Raw genomic sequence first — 21382 nt, forward strand, 5'->3', positions numbered from 1 at the left:
GAAATTACATCTTCGCTATAATTTTACAAAATTATAACTATATAATTATTTTACCATTATTCTATTAATGATTTTAGGAACTGAACAGTATAAATTCAGAACAAATTGGCTCTCTTTATTTTGTGATTTAATCTCCTCAATAAGTCAAATTCTTCAACATTGTAGAAATTCACAGTGGAAAAGTGAATTTGATCAGATAACTCCCAAAAAATAAAAGTCCTGAACCAGATGACTTCACAGGTATTTTTACCAAACATTCACAAGAAGAATTAACACAAGAATTTTACCAAACATTCAAAAAAGAATTAACACCTATTCTCCTCATACTGTTCCAAAAAATTAAAGAGGAGGAAACGCTCCCAAGCTCATTCTACGAGGCCACCATTGTCCTGATTCCAAAACCAGATGAAGACATTACAAAAAAAAGATTATAAGCCAATATCCCTGATGAATATAGATGCAAAAATCCTCAACAAAATATTAGCAAACTGAATTCAGCAATACATTAAAAAGATCATATACCATATTCAAGTCAGATTTATTCCTGGCATGCAAGGTTGGTTCATATCCACAAATCGATTAACGTGATACACCAATAAATTGAAGGATAAAAATCATGATCATATCAATGTATTCAGAAAAAATGTTTGACAAAATCCACATATGATAAAAACTCTCAGCAAAATGGAAATAGAGGGAACATATGTCAATATAATAAAGGCCATATATGACAGACCCACAGCTAACATCATACTCAATGGGGAAAAGCTAAAAATGTTTTCCTTAAGATCAGGTACAAGACAAGGGTGTCCACTTTCACCACTTTTATTCAGCATAGTATCAGAAATCCTAGCCATAGCAGTCAGACAAGAAAGAGAAATAAAAGGCATCCAAATTAGAAAGGTAGAAGTAAAATTGTCATTATTTGGAGATGACATGATACTTTATAGAGAGAACCCTAAAGATTCCACAAAAAATAACCTATTAGAACAGATCAATGAATTCAGTAAAGCACTAACAAAATTAAAATTCAGAAATTGGCTATATATCTATATACCAATAATGAACTATCAGAAATAGAAATTTAGAAAATCCCATTTACGATTGCATAAAAAATAATAATAAAATACCTAGGAATAAATTTAACCAAGGAGGTAAAAGACCTGTACTCAGGAAATTATAAGTCACTGCAGAAGGTACAAATAAATGGATAAGAAGAATTAACGTCATCATTAAATGTCCATACTTCCCAAAGCAATCCATAGACTCAGTGCAATTGCTATCAAAATACCAATGGCATTTGTCATAGAACTAGAACAAATAATCCTAAAATTTATATGGAACCATAAAAGACTCCAAACACCTATGACAATCTTGAGAAAGAATGAAATTGGAGTTATCACAGTACCTGATATCAAACTATACTACAAGGCTATAGTAATGAAAACAGTATGGTATTGTCAGAAAAACACACATAGGTCAATGGAACAGAATAGAGAGCCCAGAAATAAATCCACGCCTAAATGGTCATTTAATCTATGATAGAGGAAGCAAAAATACACAGTGGGGCAAAGACAGTCTGTTCAGTAAATGATGTTGGAAACCTGGACAGATACATGCCAAAAGAAAAAGAAAAAAGAACAAAGCTGAACCACCTTCTTACACCATACACAAGAATAAACTCTGGATTAAAGATTTAAATGTAAGACCCGAAACTGTAAAACTCCTAGAAGAAAACAGGCAGCAAACTCTGATATTGCTCTTAGTAGTATTTTTTTTCTGTAATATCTTCTCGGGCAAGGGAAACAAGTAAACAGATGGGACTACATTAAACTAAAATGTCTTTGCACAGCAAAGGAAACCATCAACAAAATGAAAAGACAGCTTACTGAACAGTGGAAGATATTTGCCAATGATACATTTGATAAAGGGTTAGTATCCAAAATTTATAAAGAACTCATACAACTCAACACCAAAAAAAACAAACAATCCAATTAAAAAATGGGCAAAGGATCTGAACAGGCATTTCTCCAAAGAGGAAATACAGGTTGCCAACAGTCATATGAAAAGATGCTCAATGTCAATAATCATCAGAGAAATATGCAAATTAAAACCACAATGAAGTACCACCTCATACCTGTCAGAGTGGCTATCATCAATAAATCAAAAAACATATTGGCAAGGATATGGAGAAATGAGAACCCTCGTGCACTGTTGGTGGGTTTGCAGATTGGTGCAGCCACTATAGAAAACAGTCTGGAAGTTCCTCAAAAAATTAAAAATAGAACTGCCTTATGGTTCAGCAATTCAACTTCTGGGTAGTCATCCAAAGGAAACCAAAACACTAATTCTAAAAGACATATGCATCCCTGTGTTCACTGTAGCACTATTTATAATAGCCAAGATATGGAAGCAACCTCCATGCCCTTCGATAGATGATTGGATAAAGAAGTTATGGTTCATATGTACAATGGAATATTACTCAGCCATTAAAAAAAAATGAAATCCTATCATTTGCAACAACATGGATGGACCTAGAGGTTATTATGCTGATTGAAAGAAATCAGGCAGAAAGATAAATACCATATGATTTCACTTATAAGTGGAACCTGAGGAACAAAAGGAACAAACTAATCAAAAACAGACTCACAATATAGAGGACAATCTGGTGACAGCCAGAGGGGAGAGGAGTTGGGGGGCTGGGAGAAAGGGGTGAAGGGTTAAAGAAATGCAAGTTAGTAGTCGATAGATGGTCAGGGGGATGAAGGGCATGGCATAGGGAATGCAGTTAGCATTAATGTAATAGCTAGGTGCAGAGCCAGAGGAGAGAAAGAGCAATCAGGGGTATCGTTTTATAAACTATATAAATGTCTAACCAATGTACTGTATACTTGAAACTAAAAATAAAATTTAAAATAAGAAAAGTTGTACATATATACATTGGAATATTAGCAATAAAAAAAATGAAGGCTTGCCGTTTGCAACAACATGGATGGACCTAGAGGTTATTATGCTAAGTGAAAAAAGTCGGAGAAAGACAAATACCATGTGATTTCACTTATATGTGGAATCTAAGGAACAAAATGAACAAACAAAACAAAAACAGGCTCATAGATGCAGAGAACAAACTGATAATTGCTAGATGGGAGAGGGTCTTGGGGGGGTGGTTAAAAAAGGCAAAAGGATTAAGTACAATTTGGTAATTACAAAATAGTCACGGGGATATAAAAGTGCAGCATAGGAAATATAGTCAATAATGTAGTAACTATAGTTTGAGGTGGATACTCATTGGGGGAATCACTTCATAAATTATATAAATGTCTAACTATATGCTGTACACCTGAAACTAATATAAAATAATACTTAATGTCACCTCTAAAAAATAAAATTTAAAAAAAATACGTAGCTTTATTTGTGTTTTTCTTAATGTTTTTCTCTGATAATTTCAGCCTATTGCTGTGGAAGTTTTCTCTGGAGATGGACGGAATTACCTCCTTGCTTTTCAGAAGGGAATTAGAAACAAAGTCTATCAAAGGTATTATTTTTTAGGAATACTTTATAATGCTATCATGGGGAGTGATGGAAGGGAAACGAGTACCAGTTTATCTAGTTTTTAAAAATCTAGAATTTAGATCAGTGAATTAACTTCTTTGAAGAAAATGTTTGTTTCATTTTTGGCAACCCTCTTGAAACATGATTCTTCTAACTAGCTTTTAAAATGGTGCTATTTTATTGTGGAATGACATTTTTCCTTCTGGTAACTTATAGTAGATGTCATCTAGAGCTACTTTTATCACCAAGTCCTGTGTCTCTAAATGTAAAAGGATGATGAAACTGTAACTTTAAAAATAATGCTTCAGGTTCAAAATAGGCTTTCTTCACATTTACCAAAAAGAAGACAGTGCCGTGTTTTTCTATTGAATGCAGAGACTGAGTTCCCTTGGAAGTTACATTTACACGAGACTTTCCCCATCTGGCCTTGGAAGGGAAGTTGGATACCTTCGTCCATGAAAAAAAATCACACTGCCAAATAAAGCAGTTAATCTACTCTAACCATTTTTTTTTTATTTTTGGCAATCTATTATTAAAATTTACTTTGTAAAAGAAAAATAGTCCACATCCATAGTACCAGAAGATATTTTTGTTGGATGTAAGAATAATAAGGCTTTTATGAACTGATCATAGCTCTTGAGACCTTTTTCATTGAAGGGTGGGATAGGTTTTGCAAGCCTTCTCGTAAGAGAAGTTTTATATTTCAGATTATTGCGGTGAGGAACAACTAATACCAAGCAATATTGCTTATCATTACAGTAATATTACCTGTGTGCACAAGGGAATGAGGATGGTTCTTCAAGTAAGGGCCTGTGCATGTTGATAGTAATCCAGAACTCCCTTCACATATGGGAAGAACTAAGAGATTTAAATTTTAATTATCTTTTTAATCACTAAAGGTAATATTGTTTTCAATGCTAAGGAATTATCTGCTCTTCATAACAGAGAGATGAGTTTTTCTTTGAGTAATTTCTGTGTACATGCCAAATTCAATGTCCACATCCAAAGAATTTCTGTATAATTCTCTTTTGCCTTTGAAAAGTTTATGTTGACATTGTGAGCAACTCTGAAAAAAAAATTTAACAGTGTCACGTAAAGGTTCTTATCTTGTGTGTATCTTCTTTGTTTAGTGATGTCTCTATTCTGTCATTTACTTAGCCGTCATCATTACTTGCTGTCATGTATATATTTAGTTGTTAATCACTTTTTAGGATTTCATTAAGTTGACTCAATTCCTGTATATCAGTGCTGCGAGGCCTTTTCTTCTGGTAATATGGCAGCATATGTAAAAATCCAAAATGTTAGATTTTGCTGTGGCCCTTTATATTTGGCTTTTGAAGCCACCATCTTACCACTTTTTGTAACAGAATGTTCTAACTATTGTGTATTCCCTTCACCTGCTGTTTACTGGGTGTTGGAGGAGTAAACACAACAGTGAAAATCTAAATGAATCATCCATCGTTTCTTAAGTTCCCATTAGATCCTGACTAAGACTTCATCTCCAATTTTACACTATTTTTAAATTTTCAGGTTTTTGGCCGTAGTGCCTTCTCTAACTGACAGTTCAGAGTCTGTGTCTGGGCAACGACCGAACACAAGTGTGGAGCAGGGGTAGGTTGCTTGCTTCTTGCATTATAGTTTAATAGTGAAATTAGGATGGTTTGTACCTGGGCAGTGTCATTTAATATTTTTGATGAATATTCTCCCCTCCTGATGGTTGCACAAAATTTTTAAATACTGAAAACTAGAAAGAAAACAGACAATGTATGTATGACCACTTGTGTCAAACCAGCACTCACATTTTGATTAATTTTTCTTGGAGTTTTTTATGCTTATATTCTTATATACATAATTGAGTTCTTACTGTAAATACAGATTTCTATTCTGCTTCTTCCATTCAGTGTTATATGTAAAGATTTCCCCCTGCTAAAAAAAATTCTTCAGAAACATTTGTTTTGCTATATTCATCATATGTGTAAAATATTCTTTTATTTTGGATATTTCATCTTTATCATATTTCCTTGTTATAATAATGTAAGTGTGATTCCTGAATTTTTTTTTTTTTGAGGGTGAAGTCCCCTTAGTAAAATAGAGGATATGAGTTTAAAGGGTCTCAATACACAAAACCAACTTGATTTCCATAAAAATTATACACGTTTATATTCCGCCATTTATGGATAAGTTTGCTTGTCTCTATAAGTTGCCTGTCAACATTTTATATTTTTTTAATTTTTACTGATTTTTTAAAATGCTTTCTCTGAATTTAAATGTGTATTCCTTTTATTAATAATGATCTCGAGCTCTGTTTATGTTTGCTATCCATTTAAAATCATTATTTGTATATTATCTGTAACTATTGCCTATTTTTTCCTGAGTTCCTTTTTGTTATTGTTGGTGGTTTGATTATTTTCTTTGAATTTAAATATAATTGACATTAATTCCAGATGTACAATATAGTGATTTGATACTTATACATTATTGTGATACAATATTATGATATGACCCCACAGTAGTTAATTACCCTATTTTCTGAGTTCTTATTATCAAATTGTAAGAAATTTTTCTCTAATGTATTACTCCTATGTTTGTCATATTAGTTGCAAATTGCCCAGTTTTCCTCTTAATTTTGTTTTTTGACTTTTAAAGTTCTGTTTTTATGCATTCATATTTTTCAATGGTTCGTTTGTGCTCTTTTCAGCTAATTTTAATCTTAGAAAGTCCTTCTGGTTGATATAGCCATTTTAAGAATTCATATACCAACATCCATTTACCATCCCTCAGGAACTAGTAGCCCTGTGTAATCCACTGGAAAAGAAGCAGTGCTTTTGGGCTACAAATTAATTATTACAACATGCAAGAAAATGACTTAAAACATACTGAAGATTCTGTAAATAAAATTCAATTTAGGTCTGTGTACATCTAAATATATTAAGTTCATGTATTTCTCTTAAGTTGTTGCTTTTATTTTTCTTTAGCTGAGATTAGCAAATACAAATGCTAAATAATGACTTTTGTTAACCTCAGAAACAAGTTTTGTTCCTAATCATTTTGTTGTTGTTAAGATAAATACAAGAAGTGAAAGGCTCCCTTAGAGTACATGGAGCCTTTTTTCTTATAGTCAAATTTCTAGGCTTTTACCTACCTAGATAATCTTCAACTTGCTGTTTCATTGTTCTTGCTACTTTCTGTGCTAAATTGTCCTTTTTTTAAAGAACTTTTAAAAGCTCAAAGACAAGAAATAGAAATTCATTTTCAACCTTAATCTTCTTTTCATCTGTTCCCTTTCTTACAAAGTTGGGGAATGATCATAGGTCCTTTTCCAGGGAGAGTATCCTATACATTCAATTTGATGGAAAGAAGTAGAAAGTGGTATCTGTACTATTGAGCTGGATGTTTTTTGTAAACTAAGGTGTACAAATCTATTCATTTCCTTTTAGACAATAAAATGTTAAGTGCTTTCCTATTGGTTCAGTGACCAATTTACAATCTTTGAAATATTAATTATCAAAGTCATAAAGCTGTTTTAAGAAGGTTTGGTAGCATTCTAGGAAAATCTATCCAAAGAAGTTCATAATTTTAAATGACCTGAACAGAAATAACTTTCCTTTACAAAATATTCCTTTACAAAGGAATAATATTTCCTTTACAAAATATTCATATTTTTATTCACTTTTCAACATCTCTTTTAAGAAACATGTTAGGCACCTACTGTGTACAAAATGTTGTATACTATTTCACTTATTACAATTTAAGGTCTTTAAATCTTTATGTAGGGATTATTGTAAAAGATTGGATTAGATCGGTGTTTTTCAAACCCTTGCCATAACTCACAGTAAAAAATATATGCTACATTGCATCCCAAGACACACAAACTGACTTACAAGTACTAAAACAAAATTTGCTGGAAATACTTCTCCTTACTATATGTGATGCTTACAAAGTTCTCTGTTTTTTTCAGTTTGATTCCATGTTATTTCATATTTCAAAATGCTTATCAAAACCCACTAACCCAATTTCATGACCTAATAGGCCTTCCATAGTTTGAAAAATTCCTGGACTTAAAATTTTCAATTTTATAATTAGTAAGATTTAAAATTATATTGCCTACAATTTAATTATTTATTGTTTTCAGATCTGGATTGCTTAGCACTTTGGTTGGAGAAAAGTCTGTGACTCAGAGATGGGAGGTAAGCTTAATGAAAGTATAACTTCCTATGTAAATTTATAGTTAGGTGGTATAAGTCATATAGTTGAAGGCACTTTAACAATCTATAAAATATTTACCATAGAAAAAAATGTTTCGTTTTTGTTCTTTTTAGAAAAAAAAAGTTTGATGTTCTGAAATTTATAAGAAAGAAACTGTCCTGTATGTCACTTTGCATATAAATTTTTTAAAGTGAACATAGTAGACATAATTGATTGCTCTGAAATGAATCTTTACTTATATTTTCCTAGAGAGGTGAAATCAGTAACTTCCAGTATTTGATGCACTTGAACACTTTGGCTGGCAGATCATATAATGATCTCATGCAGTATCCTGTGTTTCCTTGGATCCTTGCAGATTACGACTCAGAGGTAAATCTCAAACCATTTTGTATGAGTGGAACACATTTTCAAAAGTGATTAAAAGATATTGCAGTTGCTCAAATGTTTTATTTGCTTTATAGTTTAAAGTTCTCAACAGGCATTTTTTCAAAGACAAGAAGAGTGTTAGCTTGGACTGGTACAGAGTGTGAATAATTGACCAATTTCATGGTTATCAATTCATAATATGTTTAGTATCCTCAAGTGCTAATTAATTTGTATCCACTGGTGGATGTTACTCTGTTCTTTACGCTGAAGCCAGTATCAGAAACACAAATCTAATTGAGTCATTCCTATTTATAAATGATTCAGTGAATCATCATCATAAATTGGAGAGAATTTAAAAACCTCAGTACCAATGCCCTTTAGAAAGTATCTCCTCTGTATCTATCCCTCACGTACTCCCAGGACTGCTATTCTGGACTACCCTGTCCATCTCCTTGTTGTACATCTCAGTAACTACGTGCACTACGCTCCGCACTCTGGAATTCTCCCGTGGTTCTGCACATCTCTCCCACTTACAGATTCACCTAGCAAGCTCCATTTCACCCTGTAAGACACATTCAAGTTAACACCTCTGGGGAGCCTTCTTTTCTCTTCCTCCTCTTTCTTCTTCTGTTCACACACTGCCTTGAAGCTGTATCATGGTACTTTCTTAAATAGCGTGTTATAATCACAATTTGTGTCTGATTGTACTCCACTGTGAAGTCCTTGAACACACACTGTCTTATGTATCTCTCAATTCTCAACCGCTAGAACGATGCCTGGCACTTAGTATACGCTTTAATGTCTGTTGAACTAACCAAAGAAGTATTAATGAAGGTTTTTGCATATGGATTTTGAGGGTGCAGATGTATTAACTTGACTTAAATTCATAAATGTGAATTAGTTTCTCCTGCCCAAGACTTTTAAAATACAAGTTTGGCAAAGTTGGTGGGCGTGATGCTCTATAAAAAGGACACAAATTAAATATCCCACAAGGTATATATTTCAAATTCTACTTTTAAAACCCTCAGGAGATAAATTTTGGCTTCCTTTTAACTATCTGAATTAGTTCGACTAGAGGTGAGCTTTTAAAATAATCTCTGGTAGACAAGATTCCATGTCAGTTGGAAGTCACTTGATGCAGTTTGATGTTGTCTTTTAGAGATGAACAAATTACTGAGTGCTCTACTTTATTTCACCTCTTAATCATCTCTAAGAATAAAATGCTCAGAAGTGAAGTTGGAGTAAAACAGGAGGAGGGCACAAGAACAGAAAGGAGATTTGATCCTCGTTATATGAGTGAGGGAAGATAAAGATGAATTGAAGCCTTTGTGTCCCCAGTCTTCTTTTGTGTCCTTGCCAGCACGGAAGGATTTTCGCTCTTACACCTCATCTCCAGTCATGGATCCTGAGTGCCTTCCCCTGTGAACACTTAATTTCCAAAGCAGTTGTCTTCAAACTGAATCAATAAACAAACTGCCATGTGCTTGTCTATAAAGTGTGAATAACCAGTAGGTACATAGCATTGTTTTGGAGTCCAGTTCTGCCATTGTGACCCCACAGATACTAGCACATTTACAAATCACTGTTGTCTGCTATAGCCACCATATCTACGTTGGTGAGAATAGAGGCTGTACAGTAATGTGGAATTGGGTTTTGTTTTGTATTTTAGGAGGTAGATCTTACTAATCCCAAGACATTTAGAAACCTGGCTAAGCCAATGGGGGCACAGACAGATGAACGATTAGCTCAATATAAGAAGCGGTTTAAAGACTGGGAAGATCCTAATGGTAAGTAACTTTGCTTCTCATTAGACTTTGTACCTAATTTCAAAAATAAGTCATTATATAGTAGTCTGACATCCTTGCATCTTTCCCCACATTGCTTATATACCATTACATCTATACAACTGTAAGAATAGAAAATCAGGTTTTCATGGCAACTGATGACCATGCTTAGAAGGAGATTTTTAGGTAGCCTGTCAGGTACTGGCAGAAAATCAAGTATGTCTGCTTTGTATAGTGCAGAAATTTCCCATCATGATGTGCCTTTATTTTGAATTATGTTGAAGCCAGGAATTACATTTTCATTTATTGACTCTCATAATTTTACTTAGGTACTTTTTGGAACCCTTTTGCATTAAAAAAGAAGATTATTGACTACCTTCTGAAACTCTATCCAGATTACTTATTATTTATCATGTTTAATGTTTATCATGTGTCCCCTGCAAATAAGCAAAACAAACAAAGGGAAAAAAAAAAAAAAAACTAAGATTAATAGTGGTCACTATGTGGATTCTTTTTAATTTTCTTGAACAGGAGAAACTCCAGCCTACCATTATGGGACTCACTATTCATCTGCTATGATTGTGGCTTCATACCTAGTGAGGATGGAGCCTTTCACACAGATATTCTTAAGGCTACAGGTAAAACTCTAAATTTAGAATTTTTCCATTTTATACATGCCTTCATTCTATTTAAAACTGTTGCTTTTTTAAAAAATGTTATCTTGCCTTACAATAAGACCTGTGAAGTTTCACTCACAAAAGTAGTCAAACATAATTTAAGTGAAATTTTGCTGGACCAAAATTAATGAATAAACTAGAATTCATTTGCAATAAAAAGTGTCAGTGTCCTTTAATCAAATAAACAAGTAGCATATCCTTTCCAGCTGTGTATATGGACTTCAGCTTTAACTGGTTGAATTCAGCAACATTAAAAAAATAGTAAAATAGTCTAGCTCATTTGCTCTCTTCTTTATTAAAACTGCTTTTCTCCATGTTCTCTTTCATTTACTCAGGCACCGTTGTAGGTGCTTGGAGGACATAAGTGAATAAAGACAAAACCCCTGCCTTGTGGTACTTACATATTTTGGTCGAGAGAGACAAGACAAGCAAATAAATCAATATATTGTCCAGTGTTGTAGAATGTGATAAATGCTATCCGAAAAATATAGATCAGGGAAAGGGGGATGGGAACTGCAGGAATGGGAGGTGGGGGAGGACACAATACAGCTTTAAAAAGTGGTCAAAGTAGGCGTCCTTGTAAAGATGACATCTGAACAAAAACTCGAAGGAGGTAAGGGAGTTAGTCACTTGTGCCACTATCTGAAGAAAATGTGCCCCAGGCAAAGGGAACAGCCCATGCAAGGTGTGTGTGCCTGAGATGTTTGAGGGACAGCAAGGAGGACATTGTGTCTGGAGCAGAGTAAGTATTGGGGAAAGTCATAGAGGATGAGGTCAGAGAGGTAATGGGCCAAATGATAGCATGCCTTGATAGCCATTGTATGGACTTTGGCATTTTCCCATAGTGAACTTCATCACAAAGACAAATAACACTGCGTTCACTTAAAACACAGCATAGGGAGTTTGAGGAAGGGGATGGTATATCTATGAGGCTGTGTAAGCGAAAGAAATCCCATTACTATTTGAATTTGTTTTATCAATGTATATTTTTCTGACCACCTTCCTAGTTCTCCACATAATTCTCATTGGTGTGAGAACTTGGATGTCACATTAATTTATGAAATTACTCAAACATATATGACTTGAACATCTCCAAGTGTGGATGACTACGTTAGAATCTTTTTAAGAGGAACATCATCAAACCGTGAAAGAATTCACATTCTTTATAGTCTTCCCTCTCTGAAAACTAATATTTTTAAATGATTTTTTAAAATCTTCATATTTACATTTCACTTTGATTATAAAACAAATACATTGAACTCTCTTTGAAAGGAGTACCCCAAAGAGAATTAAGTGTCTTTTTGTGATCATTTAAAATGTTGTGTACATCACATAGGATGATGAGAAATGCAAATGTCACCAAACATATTTATTTGGGGTTTTCAAGCCCTTGAGCTTGACAGAAGCTGTGAGGTGGGAGTGGTTCTCTAATAGAGAGGTGCCTTCTCATTCTGCCCACAGGGAGGCCACTTTGACCTGGCTGACCGGATGTTTCACAGTGTGCGCGAGGCCTGGTATTCAGCATCAAAGCACAACATGGCAGATGTAAAAGAACTGATCCCAGAATTTTTTTACTTACCAGAATTCCTATTCAATTCTAACAACTTTGATCTAGGTATGTAGAGCTATGGCACTATCTTAGAAACGTTGGCCAGGAAGAGACTAATAGAAATAAGTTGCTTTTCTAAAGATTGTGTGCAGTACATACTGACAAGATGTCCTTGTGGTTTCAGCTGTTGCTATTTACTATAATTGGGTGTGTATGATTAAATATAAAAAGAAAAATAGCTGTTTCAAACCTAGTATCTGGGAAACATTTATAAATTGACACAGATTACATCCAATGGTCAGAATACTGTTACTTCAGTGAAAACTGAGGTAAGGTGAAATAAAAATTTATTTGAAAATTATTACAGTTGAAAAATCCATTAATAGCCAAGAGCGTATCCAAATTTTTCATGTATTATTTTAATATTATGTATTGCTTGAGACTTACTCAGCTTATATGCTAATATGTTTTAAAATTAGAATTTCAGAATAACTTTAAATTCCTTTTTTTGTTTTATTCTGTTAGCATACTATTTACTAGAAAAACAGGAGCAAATCAACATTTATGATTTATGAGAAATTTTATAAGTATTCTTTCCGCTTTATGTTGTCTAGCAGTTACAGGAAGTTGATTTGACTTTGGTTACAGTTTCTTGGAACACAGTTTGCTGATCTATGTTTCTGGATATTTCTTTTAAAACATATCAAAATCCCATTGTTTCCACTGCAGGATATCCCTGCCAGATATTGTTCTGTTTTGTATTTTTTTTTTTCGTGCCTTATATTTTATTCTGTAAGAATTCAGCATATAAATCATTACTGTACTACCTCAAAACATTTAATTAACTGAAAAATCAGGGGACTATTCATATCTAATACATTTTAGTGATTTTTCTTTTAAAAATTTTTTTGAAATAATTTTTACTTAATTACCCATTGTCCTAACCTTATGAAATTACAGCTCCAGGTCCAATGGGAAGGATAATAAGACTCTCTCAATAGCCCCAGCAAAAGTCCTTAATTTGAGTCTCATCATTATTGATTGGGCCTAGAGCTCACACTTGAGCAGCTAAAGATACCAAGTCTAGGAGTTAGAGTTGGAGAGAGTGATGGTTCCTGAAAGGAATAGAATAGATGTTGAACTAAGAAAAACGACAGCTGTCTACAGAGCATTTGAATATGGATGCACGTTAGTATTTTATTAAATTCATTTACAATTCACCTTTGGAAAAAGCAAGAGATATCCTCAATCATCCACAAACACTGGATCTGTTATAATAATCTATGTTGCAAAAGTGTTCCAGCCAGACTATTTACAAACCCAACCAAAAGTTCCACTTTTAAATAAGTAAATGAAAGAAGAGTCATGTATATCTTTCATGCTCACCTGTGTAACAAAATCATCTTGCCTCCATGAAATCACACAGTTTAAAAAACATTATTTTCAGAAGAGCTAAAGCCATAAAAGTTTTAGAAGAAAACAGGGTTAAATCTTCATGATCTTGTATTTGGCGATGAATTCTTAGATAGGCTAGCAAAAGCACAAGCAACAAAAACAAAACAAATACAAATTGGAATTGATAAAGATTTAAAACTTTGCATCCAAGGGCATTATGCAAAAAATGAAAATCTTCAGAATGAGAGAAAATATTTTCAAATGATAGATCTAATACGTGTCTAATGTCCAGAATATAAAGAACTCTTACCACTCAACGAAAAGATAAACAACCCAATTTAAAAATGGTCAAAGGACCTGAATAGATATGTCTCCAAGGCAATTATACAAATGGCCAATAAGTACGCGAAAGATGCTCAACATCATTAGTTATTGGGGAGATGCAAATCAAAACCACAGTAAGGGGCCACTTTACATCTAAATATGGCTTATAATGAAAAAAACACAAACAGAATAACAAAGATTGTCACGGATGTGGAGAAAATAGAACCTTCATGTATTGGTGATTGGAATGCAAAATAGTTCAACTGCTGTGGGAAGCAGTTTAGCGGTTACTCAAAAGCGGTTACATAGAATTACCACATGACCCAGTAATTCCACTCCTAGGTATATGTCCAAAAGAATGGAAAACAAGAAATCAAACAAGTTCATGTACTCGCGTGTTCATAGCAGCACTGTCTACAATAACCAAATGGTAGAAACAGCCCACTACAATAGTAAACATTGTAGAATGAATATATATATAATAGAATATTATTTAGCCATAAAGTATGAAGTCCTAATAAATGCTGCAATATGGATGAACCTCAGAAACATTATGCTAAGTGAAAGAAGCCAGACACAGAAGGTCACATAATGTATGATTTTATTTAAATGGAATATCCAGAATAGGTGGTTACCAGGGACAGGAGGGTGAGAGGCATGGGGAGCACCTGCTTAGCGTGTACAAGATTCTTTTAAGGGTGATGAAAATGTTTTGGGTCTAGAGAGGTAATGGTTGCACAACATTTTGAATGTCCTAAATGCCACTGAATTGTTCACTTTTTTATGTTACATGAATTTTACCTCAATAAATAGAAAACCAAAGAACACTGTTTGCCTCTCTGCCTGAAAAAGAGTTAGTAAATGGTTTAAAAGAAAAAGCACTTGGTTAAAATGTACAGCTGAAACTTACCGGATTTTGTTGCCCAGTGTCACCATAACAAAATTAATTAATTAATTCAAAAGAAAAAGAAAAAACACTTGGATTTTTTCCCCTACTTCTGGAATAAGAAACATTCATCCCTGCCCTTCCTGTTCTTATGGACACACATGGAGGGGAGCTACCGAGTGGCAGAGTTAAAACAGGCATTTCCTATAGACATTTTAAATTTACAGGTAGTGCTGACTAAATACAATTATATCACTGTTTAGGGCTTACGTGCAAAATTTTAAAAAGTAGATTATATCTCAAATAGCCTGGGAATTATTACTTGTTTCTTATTATCAAAAAGTTAGACCTGGAGGACATTTCAGGGGAACTGGAGTGAGGGTATGAAAGAGGGGGTGAGGGGTGGAGTTGTAATAACTTGATTGTTTTATTTTTTCTTAAATCATATGGTAATTTTTCCAACCAAGTCAAGATATTCCTTAATACACAATAAACTGATTTTTTGTATCTCTCACTTAATATCACATTATAAATAAGCCATCAAGTAACAATGATGAAAGAATTGTTTCTAAGGGTAATATTTTTATTGGCCCTTACTTGGAATTGCCTTTGTGTTTTAAAATTTGAACAATTGCACTTCTCTATGAAAGTTTCTAATACCACTGTTTAGCTAACCAACTGCTGTTAAGTGAGTAGACATTATTGTTTATAAAGTCATTTTTTACAATGATCATCTGATTTATACTTAGGAAAACTGTGAGCTACAGTTACAGAGTTTTTGGTGTTATTTCAAAAAGAAAAAGAACCTGAAAAAAAAAAAAGAAAAGAAAAAGAACCTGTTTGCTTAGATGCCAGTCCATTTAATGTGTTTTGTTCTGGACAGATTTCATAGCAAATAGTTTCTTTACTATTTTAGAGACTAGCTGGCTATGACATAAAATAACAGAATGTATTATTTAACAATGCATTAAAATAACAAAAACACACCGGGTAACTGTCACTTAGTATGCATTACCACAGCTCAATCAATGTTTTTGTTTCTGCCAGGTAGTCCTGTGGTCTTTTCCAAATGTTCTTTGCTAAATGATACACTAACAGCAAAAAGTTGTTTTAGATTTTTTTTGTTTAATGAGACTCCTTACAGCAAAATACAGACCAGTTCTACAGAGCTCTTTGAAGAATTTAAGAATCAGAAATGTGAGAAACCACATATATTCCAAAATATCTTTAGGAAATGATGCTACTTTCATTTCCTCTTAAGCAAAGAGAGCATTCAAACTGAAAATGACTTAGGTGTTAGGTGCTAGGTCTTTCAATAACCTCCTCCATGTGAATGTCAAAATTTTGTCAAAACATTAAGACAAGAAATGCAGTACTGGTTAACTGCTGATGTCTCAACAAGTTTTCAGCATTCTGGAAAAACCTAAAAAATAAGAGTTTAAAGAAATCATTAATGGTTTTCTGCATGAGCCTTCCTAAGAGAATTGAATTTGAGGGGGTTTTCCGATCTCAAAACAGTAGCCTCATGAAATGTTTCATTAAGGAGGCCTGTGGTCAGTTAAATTTCAGAAATGGTGCATCTAATATCCCCCCTAGAGAAGAGCAGTGCTTCTGAGGGGTTTTGCAGGAAAGAAACATGTTTAACTTTGCATAACTCAGCATTTCCACAAGTCTTTTGACCATGAGGGCCCCTCAGTTTTCCTAACACTTAATCTCTCTGAGGAAGTGCACTAACGAGCAGTCTTAGGGGAATACCAGAGCAGATGATGTCTAAGAGTCCTTTCTGGTGGTAAACTTTTATAGTTCCAGAAATGAATCTAAACCCACTGTTTCTCTGTTACTTTAATATGAAGTTATTATTTATCACATTTCTCTATTTTCTTCTTAATGTACCCAACTGCACAGGCTGTAAACAAAATGGCACCAAGCTTGGAGATGTTATCCTTCCACCCTGGGCAAAAGGAGACCCACGAGAATTCATCAGAGTCCACCGCGAGGTAATGGGAGTACACTTTGCAGTTGAACTTGGATTTCATTGGGTCATGGACTACCATACAAAGAGAAGACCTTGAGCAATGTATCATCACCCAGTTACTAATCTTGTCTTGGTGATTTTTAGTTATTTTAGTTCCTGTTGACCACTGACTAATTCTTTGACTTTCTGAGCAAGTAATACTTGTCAGCCAGTGACTGAACCTGTGTCTTGCAATTATAGGCTTTGGAATGTGATTACGTGAGTGCCCATCTGCATGAGTGGATTGACTTAATCTTTGGCTATAAGCAGCAAGGTCCTGCTGCAGTAGAAGCTGTCAATGTCTTCCATCATCTATTTTATGAGGGTCAAGTGGATATCTACAACATAAATGACCCACTGAAGGAGACAGCCACCATCGGATTCATTAATAACTTCGGTCAGATCCCTAAACAGGTATGGATGGTCTTTCCTTATCAGTGTTCTCTGTTTCATTTTTTAAGCTCTGTAATATTTCTTTAGATGATCAATAACCATGTAATATAATAATTAAGTTTAGACTAAGTTTTCAACAAAGATCCATAAATATCACCCATTAGGTCCCTAGATTACTGCTTTCTCTTCCCTTTCACATCCAGATAAACACAAATTTTGTTGTTCAAAGAGACTGGCTGGCACAGGGCATGCTTTCCTGCACCTGCACGAGCCCTGGCGCTGGACGGGGTGAGCAGTCAGGAGCAGATAGGGCCTGGGGGGCCACAGTGTGCACGGAGATGGGGTTTTGTCCCAGAGCCCATAGGAAGCCAGTACTGACTTTAAGCAGGGAAATTATTATATTTAGACTTTAAAGATCATTCTGGATACACATTCTCTCTCTCTCTCTGTCTGTCTCTCTCTCTCTCTCTCACACACACACACACACACACACTCACTCACTCACTCACTCACTCACTCACTAGCAGAGACGAATTAGGAGCCGAAGACTACCAAGGAAGTCCTAAGTAGTTCAGGATAGCGGTAGTTTGGATTAGGGAGGTAGAAGTGCTATGATGTGAGACTACCTGTCATGGGACTGCCTGGTCGAACCAGCTCTGCACCAACTGCTCTAACCACCTTCAGTAGTAAGCAAACCCCATTGAGACTCCATCCCTTTGATCTTCATCATCCAGGACATGCCTGGAGAGTGGAGTGCACTAGGGGTCACCAGCACTGTGAAGAAGGCTTTGCTGGGCTGTTTGGGTGCCCACTTTTTACCAAGTCCCTGGCCTCTGCCCTCGGCCCTGGCTATCCTTTTCTGTCCCTGCTTCAGACGTCTCTCGGGGACTCCCTTCTTGTACGTTAACCAACTTTGAGGTTTCCAGGGTTGATAGTTGGACACACACAGAACAATGGCAGGTCTTTGTATATGGAAAAGCTGTAATAGACAGTGGGACAGCCTGTAACTGTGCTGTTCATGGCACAGCCTGATGCCCCAACAAAGGAACCATGTTTACTTTTAAAATGAAATGCTGTTGATAAATGCTAATCACTGTTGAAGAATCTTAGTTAAACCTTTTCTTTTTCTGAGGGTTAGAAATGCAGAAACCATCTTTTATTCCCTCTGGGGAAAATATTCTGAACAAAAAAATCAAGACAACATGTACTGTTTTAGGATTTTTGTTCCTCTTGAGTATTAGAGGCAAGCAGTCTGAGAGGTAGAGTCGGGATAATAATGTATTTCTAGGACATTCCAGTGACTAATAGAGAGTGCTGCCAAGCACTAGGAAATAGCAATCTTAGGCAAATCTAAGTTTCGTGGTTAACATATCCATACCTCTTTATACATCCTAGCCTGGCACTGTGCTCTGTCCTTGGGTCCTCGTATAAAGGTTCTTCAGTAAATGTTCATTCATGAGCATACTTTAAAGTGTGTGGGTCTTGATACAACTTCAGAGTCTTGTGTCATTAATAACTTTTATAGAAAGTAACAGAACTCTGATACTATGCCCCTGTATAAAATAGTGTAAATGTTTGGGAACCTAAAATGTATATCTTCTTCTATACAAAGTATTTTTTCTGTTCTTTTTCTCCTGGAAATGCAGATGTCAAGTTCACAAAGTGTGGTGGTATTGTATTCATCTTAAACCTCATTTCATAAAATATCTTCCTCAAATATCAGTTTTCTGACAAATAAGTAAATGCATATTTTGAAGATGAGTAAGACTTGAAAAATAGTTATCTTAAATGTACATTAATAACTTTTTAATCCTATAGAAATACTGAACAGAGATGCCAGGCATTTTACTTTTTTCTTTACAACATTAAAAAGTAAAAAGGCAGCAATGTTCACACTTTCAGCAGATTGGTAGAGCCTAAAAGAGACCAAAATGATGTCTCATAGAGAAAGGTCGTGTCGAAGCCAGAAAGAGCCCAGTTAGAATGTCTAACTGCCCTCAGTGGCACAGATTGGTGTTGAGCTATAAAGAATTGGTTAATTTTTAAACATTATCAGAAAAGAATTGTCAGTTGACTGTAGTGTGAGTAGATTAATTCACGTTTGAAAAGTTATTATGAAATCAGCGTAGTATAACAACAACTCATTGAGTTTCATAGCCCTATTCCCTACTTACTAAGGTGTAAGATCTCTTTTAACTTTCTGAGCCTCTCTGAATTTCTTTCCTCAAATGTAAAATGCATCAATACAGTGCCTAATTGTTGTTATGAGGCTTAAGTGAAATAAAAACATACCTGTCATATAAAAGGGCTTATATTAGCTTTCATTATAAAATGTATCATCTTCTCTCATACCAGTTATTTAAAAAACCTCATCCACCAAAACGAGTAAGGAGTCGACTCAACGGAGACAGTGCAGGAGTCTCTGTCCCACCAGGATCTACAAGTGATAAGATCTTTTTCCATCATCTAGACAACTTGAGGCCTTCTCTAACACCTGTGAAAGGTAAGGTGACGGGAAGTCAACTTTTGATTCATGATTCTCTGGACTTATTTAATAATCCTAGTTGAGCAATAACAAATTTGCTTTTTGACAATACCGTAATTTGTAAGAAGTACTATAATTTTTGTGTTAAATCACCAAAAAGTACTTAGATTTTCTCCTTTTCCTTTTCTCTCTTTTTTTTTTTTTTTTGGCCTGTTGGATTTTGCATCAAAAAGAACCAAACAATTTCTCCCTCCTGCTAAGATAGTGAAAACTCTAAAATACCAAATCTTGTAGCTCAACTATGTATATATGTGGGATAACTTCTGTCATCGTCATTGATACATGCTCTGCCAATTTAGAAATAGTGGTAACAAGGCTACATTTTTCATAGGTCAACTAAAAGCATTCATCTTTTAATTAATGTTGTTATGAGTTATCTAAAAATATTTTTTCCAGTGGATTTTTATCCCTTAGAAAAAATGTTTTGTAAAGTCTTGAAGTTGTTACTTAATTAAGGAAATATGACTATTGGAATGTCAACGTCTGGTTAGTTGGATTGACCACCAGCTCTTGGCCATTTTGCCTCATTGCACAGACTCTGCCTTGTGCCAGCTCCGGTCACTTTCCAGCGATGATTCTGGAGCACTGGTGTGTCCAGGAGGCTCTGGGGCACAGCAGGGAGTTCTCCCAGAGAATGTCTTGGACTTCCTACAGGAAGCCTGAGGGCTGGATGCAACTTGGGAGGTGCTGAAAGCCGAGATTGGTTGAAGGTCTGTGTGTGGCACTTCAGGAAGCATCCCAGATCACTCTGTGCAGCCCTAGAAATCAAGAAGGCAGGACCGATTGCTAGGAACCAAACCGGAGTATCCAGAGACAGGAAGGCTGGAGAGAAGCCATGCAAACACCAGTCAGGGTGGACATCCCCCCAGCAGGGCTGTGGGAGGCTGAGAAGCCAAGCTGTACCTCTAAGGTCATTTTGTCTTAATGTGGGTATCAGTATTCTTCATTTGTACGAATACTTGAGATTACTTTATCGTCTTCTATGGAATAATGAAATTAGTTTTCCCTGTTCCTGTTCTTAACATGTCGATTTGTTTTTTATAGAACTCAAAGAGCCAGTGGGACAAATAGTGTGTACAGATAAAGGTATTCTTGCAGTAGAACAGAATAAGGTGCTTATCCCACCAACCTGGAACAAAACTTTTGCTTGGGGCTACGCAGACCTCAGCTGCCGGCTAGGAACCTATGAATCGGACAAGGTTTGCATCGTTTCTTGCTCACTCACTTCATGTCGCTCTTTCGTAGTCTGGATACTCTATTTTCTGGGGCTGGGGAGAGCCCAGGCCCAAGGCTTGTCAGCTGTTCCTCCGAGTCCAGAGGAAGGGAGAGCTTCACTGCATCAGGTCAGGATAAAGGAGCTAGTGAACAAGTCATGTTTTTCTGCTGAACAACCCTCTTTTGGAAAGTGGTATACTAGGAGCTAGCAGTTTCCCTCCCAAAGAATTTCTTGAACTTCCTAGACAGCCACGTAGCCAACATTTCTGCCAACCAGAGGATCCTCTTCTTGGCGAGTCACCATCTGGCCTACTTACCACTTCAGTTCTCTTAAATGGCTAACAGAAAAACCCCAAGAAGCAGCAACTTAAGAGATACTTATGAGTCCCATAAGTATCTCTTGAGAGAGGCCATATGTAGTGATCCTTTAGGGCCCTGTGTTTGCCTTCTGACACCCTCCTGAATGCAAGAGGGAA

The 21382-nt window shown here is 35.3% G+C and overlaps 1 protein-coding gene across 1 annotated transcript in view; it reads left to right on the forward strand.

Annotated features, from left to right (window-relative positions):
* Window positions 1–21382, forward strand: part of WDFY3 (WD repeat and FYVE domain containing 3) — a 202428-nt gene that overhangs the window by 163461 nt on the left and 17585 nt on the right. Inside the window, 11 exon segments of the mRNA XM_015586089.2 lie at window positions 3450–3535; window positions 5083–5163; window positions 7685–7739; window positions 8008–8127; window positions 9794–9911; window positions 10440–10546; window positions 12047–12200; window positions 16645–16736; window positions 16955–17167; window positions 19502–19649; window positions 20736–20890. Of these exon segments, the coding sequence (XP_015441575.1) occupies window positions 3450–3535; window positions 5083–5163; window positions 7685–7739; window positions 8008–8127; window positions 9794–9911; window positions 10440–10546; window positions 12047–12200; window positions 16645–16736; window positions 16955–17167; window positions 19502–19649; window positions 20736–20890 (1329 nt within the window).

The sequence above is a fragment of the Pteropus alecto genome, unplaced genomic scaffold (genome assembly GCF_000325575.1).
Source record: "Pteropus alecto unplaced genomic scaffold, ASM32557v1 scaffold161, whole genome shotgun sequence".
NCBI lineage: Eukaryota > Metazoa > Chordata > Mammalia > Chiroptera > Pteropodidae > Pteropus > Pteropus alecto.